At 43.1% G+C, this 5,598-nt stretch overlaps 1 protein-coding gene across 1 annotated transcript; it reads right to left on the bottom strand.

Moving 5' to 3' along the window:
* Positions 1 to 890: 890 nt before the first annotated feature.
* dolk (dolichol kinase) lies at positions 891 to 4,668 on the bottom strand. Its single transcript, XM_012867955.3, is given in 3 exon segments — positions 891 to 3,653; positions 3,655 to 3,914; positions 4,506 to 4,668. Coding segments are annotated over 2 exon segments (1,572 nt in total). The 5' UTR covers positions 3,802 to 3,914; positions 4,506 to 4,668; the 3' UTR covers positions 891 to 2,228.
* Positions 4,669 to 5,598: the final 930 nt, after the last annotated feature.

Here is a 5,598-nt window from a genome sequence, read left to right as displayed (position 1 = left end):
CACCTACACTTGAAAAGGGGACGGTGTTTCTGTTGAAGGAAGTGAGAGGCTGACCTTCAGAGACGGTACCAAGTTAGGATCCGGAGGCAATGAATTGAATTGTCTGGTAAAACAATTGAGCATCTCTGACTGATCTGCTAGCAGAGTAGAGTTTATAGTTAAATGAAGCGGTGATGGTCGCCTGAGAGGGTCTTAACAGCTTTCCCTAATTTCCTTGGGTTATTGAAACATTGCGTAGTCTGAGACAAAACTGTATCCTGTTTTGCTTTCTTTATGGCAGCAGTACATTTGTTTCGTAATTGACGTAAATGTAGCCAATCGGCTTCAAAACCAGGTGAACCAGAGACTAAGCCGACCCTTAACTCTCAGCTGAGAAAAACGGAGCATATTTGTCAATAATGATTAAAACTATTAAAATTGTCCCAGGCAAGATTAACGTCAAACAGACAAATGCATTTCCGATTGTTATTATATAAATCACAAGGGATGGCCTGTTCACTAAAGTGCCTTATAGTTCTTTTTCAGATAAGACCAGATTTAAAATGGAGTTTTTGTGTTTTTAACTGCACCAACTTTGATAAAACCCACATTTATACTATAATCGTGCACAGGTGACTCTACGAATAAGTGGCAACTGGTTGAACTGGATTATATTTTGAGGTATGTGATTAAAAAGCGGTAAATACACTCACATGCAGGTGAGTCAAATAAATAAAACCATGTATCATTTTCCTACTACTTCACATTTGTGTTGGTTTAATCACATAAAATCCCAATGAAATACATCAATGGTTGCGATTGTAAAGTGACAAAATGCAAGGACGTCCATTGCATTTTTCCACGCCTGTTCATTTCAAAGACTCAACTAATGAAAATTCAAGACCAAATGTTTTTTTGAACATGTAAACCTTTTTTTAATTAAGAATCTGTTTAAAAATGAGAATTCATTTTTGTGTTTTTGTAGTACAGTCTTTCACACAGGAGACATAACAGTTATCTTCTATGATGCACTCATCATGCAATAGTACATTAATAAAAAAAAGAAATCATAGATATCAGCATGGCATTAAGCCAATAAACACGTCACAACTTAATATACATGTAAACGAACAATCAAGACTGAAATCAAAAAGACAAAAAAAATTGAAGCGTCTTTATGTATAAATGATGAACCCCAACATTCTGTCATTTGAGAACACTTCTATAAAGCACTTTTAAATTATTTTAAATAAAATATCAGGGCTTCTGTTCATTAGCTTGTTCCAAAACATACATAGTAGTAATAATAATAATAATAATAATAATAATAATAATAATAATAATAATAATAATAACTCAGTTTTACAAGGAGATGTACATACAGGTTTACCTGCATTGGTCCAATTAAACCACAAAAATACTGAGCAAAGCAAATATTTAGAGCGAAATATACCTCAAGAGACCTGCATATAAATACATGTTACAGTACAGGAGTTCACATTAGTGTCATGCAGAACCATAAGGAGTGACAGCCCTTATAGAAAAACAGTTGATTTGGACTGCCATGCTTTTATCTACAACTTCTACAATAAATCAATCAGCTGTAAGAGAGAAAAAAAAAATACTTCTTAAGGCATATTTTTAGCGCAGAGTCTTTCATATTTTCATGGGGGGAGGGGGGAGGGGGGGGGGTCAAGAGTGACAATCAAAGAACGAGAAGATTGATGAAAAAGAGAAAACATTAAATAACGTTCTTCCAAGGCAATGCACAGACATCTATTGGTTGCAAGAAAACTAAAAAAATAAATGATCAAAATCAAGAAACACTGAGTTCCATGTGTGACTAAAGTAATGCATTCCCGCTGCGCTAAACTCAATCTCCATTTGCATAATTTATAGCGGCCGAGTCCCTCAGAATCAGGACGGAAACGTACGCCACCACTGAGCTCGTGTTGCTTTTATAACTTGCACTAGACCCTCTGATTGCAACCTCCCTCTTTCAGGTTTGAGGTGTACAGTGACAGACTTTATGGACGCATCATCATCATCATCATCATCATCATCATATTCTGTCCAATTCAAGTTTGTAGCAGATTGTTTTCATTGTTGTGTCGAGCCGCTCCATCTTTTTGTCCCCCTTTCCACTCAATCCCCCCTGTTACTTCCTGTTTAAGACATTTTGTTCACCGTTTGGTGTTCCGCGAGTCCAGACAGATGGGGGGTGGGGAGGGGGGGGCTAACTTGTTCATTCAAAGCAGCAGCAGGATGAGGAGGTAGAGCGGGAGCAGCAGGTTGTCTATTTGCGAGGTGTAGGCTTCCAGCAGCGCCACCAGGGTGATCGAGCCCACGATCCACGAGTAGGTGGAGTTCAGGTTGATGCTGCCGTCGAAGATGAGGAACAGCGCCACGGCGATGATCTGGGCGAACACGGACGTCGCCGTCCCCTCCAGGGTCTTCTTGGTGCCGGGCCACCGGATCTCCCCCATGGTGCTGCCAAAGACCGACGCCACCGTGTCCCCGACTCCCACGGCCAGCACGCCCGCATACGGCACCAGCCCCCCCGCTCCGCTCAGGACCCCCTTGGGGGCGCAGGGTCCGGGGAACAGCCAGATGGGCAGAGACATGCCCAGCAGCAGGTAGACGTGGGTGAGGATGAGGGGGCCGGAGTCTCGCTCGTCCAGGAACAAGGTGAGGAGCCGCCTGAGCAGCTGGCCGAACGGCAGGATCCGGAAGTAGCGGATGTACTCCAGGAGCAGGAAGGCCGCCAAGCATCCCACAGACGCCACGTGGAGCAGCTGTCTGTCGTAAATCAGCCCCGGGACGTAGGTGGCCACCACGATCAGGTGGAAGTACTTCCTGACCACCGTGGAGGCCTGGTGCTTCTTGGAGCCCGACTGGCGCTGGTAGTTCTGGTGCAGCACGACGCACGTGGCCACGGCGGCCAGGAACAGCCAGTAGCCCAGCAGGCAGAGTCTCCTGTCGCTCAGGGTGAGGAAGTCCAGGAGCCACATGATGGGGTGCCGGCCGATGAAGAGGGACAGCCACGGCATCAGGATGCCCAGCACCAGGACGGCCGTCATCATGTGAAAGAACAGGGAGGACACCCACGTCTCGGACTCCATGAAGCAGAAGAGCAGGGCGAAGAAGACGCCCAGCAGCAGCGAGCCCACCACCACCACCGGCAGGAAGTAGTTGACCGGGTCGCCCTTGACCTCGGCCAGGTTCAGCGAGCGCTTGATCAGCTGGTTCACGATGAAGCTGATGCCGCCGACGATGAGGAGGGCCTCCCCGGGCGTGAAGCAGCGGGGCAGCAGGTAGAGCACGATCAAGCAGAGATAGACGAAGATCAGCAACACCTCCAGCACCTCGATCACCTCCGACACGGTCAGCGTCTGCTTGGTGGTGTAGAGGATGGCGCCGCCGGCCAGGCCGGCGACCACGCAGGTGTTGGTCGGGACGGGTCTCGTGATGCCCAGGGCGATCAGGGAGAGGAAGAGCGCCAGCATCATGCCCGTGATGGTGACCACCATGGAGAAGCGCTCGAAGTAGACGTTCCCCGAGGCGGAGCACTTCTCCCTCAGCACCAGGCCCAACAGGGGCATCACCATGGAGGCCGGGACGATGCCGCTGTTGGCCGACGGGCGAAACTGGAACACGGCAGCTCCCGACTTTAAGCAGGCGGTCCCATTTGTGTTGGACGTAGAACGCCTGGATGAAGAGAGCCACGCCGCACCAGGAGTGCTGGTTCCAGATCGCCATGTGGACACAGAGGACCACAGCCAGGACGACGGCGGACTCCAGGAGAGCCGGGTTTACCTGCATGCTTCCAGCGAGTGGGGAACCCGATGTGAACGGATAATCTGAAGCGGTTCAGGGTAACCTTGTCACTTCCTTTTCAGGTCAGTCTTCATCACGTGGCAGGTGTGTTTTGCATTCTGTGGATATATAGAAAAAAAGAGGAATGGTGAATAAATGAAAAGATCCAAGGTCATAAAAGTTACTGTTTCTGGATTCCAGACAATAATAATAATAATAATAATAATAATAATAATAATAATAATAATAATAATAAAAATCACCTTTTAGTCTAAACAACCCTTTTGTTCTTGTTTAATTAGCTTGTTTTTGCGTGGGACTCAGAAAACGGTCCGTGTAAGGACTTCACAGCCCGAGCATGTGCGTGAGAAACGAGGCACGGGTGATGTTTTCACACCAGCTGCAACCTTTGTTCCTGTGTGGGGGGTGGAACTTCCACACGACCCGGATCAGATGTCTCTCTTTATTTTTAATGACACCGGGGAGTAAAAAAAAAAAAAAAACTCACACGAACCCAGAGGAATATTCTTATATTCTTGTAAAAAAAAGTGCCTGGTGGGTGAGGATGCTGCAACCTCACCTCAGACGCCACAGAGCTAACAGTAAAATCCCTGATCGTAGCGAGTTAGCCGCTGAGCACCGACAGAAGGCTTTTTTTTTAAATAAATAAATAAAACACTGGCCGACAAAAGACAAACAAGAATACCCACCACATCACATGCGGCTAAATCTGGACGAGCGTGCGATATGACGGGAAGAGGTGCCGTCCTTTCTGTGCAGCTCCCTTCGCTTTGTCAGCTGTCGCTCCTATAGCAGCTCGCAGGAAGGGGCCATGTTTGACAGCCAGGTCACGTGGTCCCATCCCAGCGCCCAAGGAGGAAGGAAGCGAACCATTTAACTCTTTACATTAAAGATTTTAGGGGGATTTCTACGGTATGAAAATAAATGAATGAATAAATAACCAAAGTATAATAATAATAATAATAATAACAATAATAATAATAATAATAATAATAATAATTTAAATATATTCCAAACTGCTTTGGAAATATATATATATATATATATATATATATATATATATATATATATATATATATATATATATATATATATATATATATCCAGATCGCCCTATTGATTTAAAGAGTAAAATTATGACTAAAGTAGAGACATGTTCCGTTTAGTTTCACAAATAATTTGTCTGAGAACGGCATTTTTCTGTAAGTTTATCTCTTTGTATTTAGCAACTTTATTATAGACGAGATACAGCTGAACTTTCCTGTTTTTTTTAAAATAGGTTTTAAAAATTGTATTTTACCGTTAGCCTTTAAAATAATAAAAGTGACAACATCTGGTAGAAAAATATGACATTGTACAGTAAGGAATCGGGAAATATCACTGTTCTTTAATTCAAAAACATTTCTGAAAGCACGCACCTTAATAGCGTGTTGTTTTTTTAGGGATAGAATGACCGTGTTTCAGATGTGGGGAATATATTTAGTTATATCTAGTTCATGGCTAAGGGGATAATAGAGAGTAAACTTAAAATATATATTTAAAAATTTTAAAAAGTATAAATATATATTTAAAATCTTTTTAACAGAGAAGCGACATTTGTAATGGAAGTGTTATCAAGATTTATGATGAACATATTAAAGGTAATCTGAATAAGTAATTCCTCGTCTGATTTTTAATAAAGAGTGAGAATAATAAAAAAAAACGTGTACTCAAATTGTTTATCATTTAAAACATATATAATATATATATATATATATATATATATATATATATATATATATA

Source organism: Fundulus heteroclitus, chromosome 8 (genome assembly GCF_011125445.2).
Source record: "Fundulus heteroclitus isolate FHET01 chromosome 8, MU-UCD_Fhet_4.1, whole genome shotgun sequence".
In the NCBI taxonomy this organism is placed as follows: Eukaryota; Metazoa; Chordata; class Actinopteri; order Cyprinodontiformes; family Fundulidae; genus Fundulus; species Fundulus heteroclitus.
Note: the sequence above shows the minus strand (reverse complement) of the source record. Positions and strands in the feature narration are given on the sequence as shown.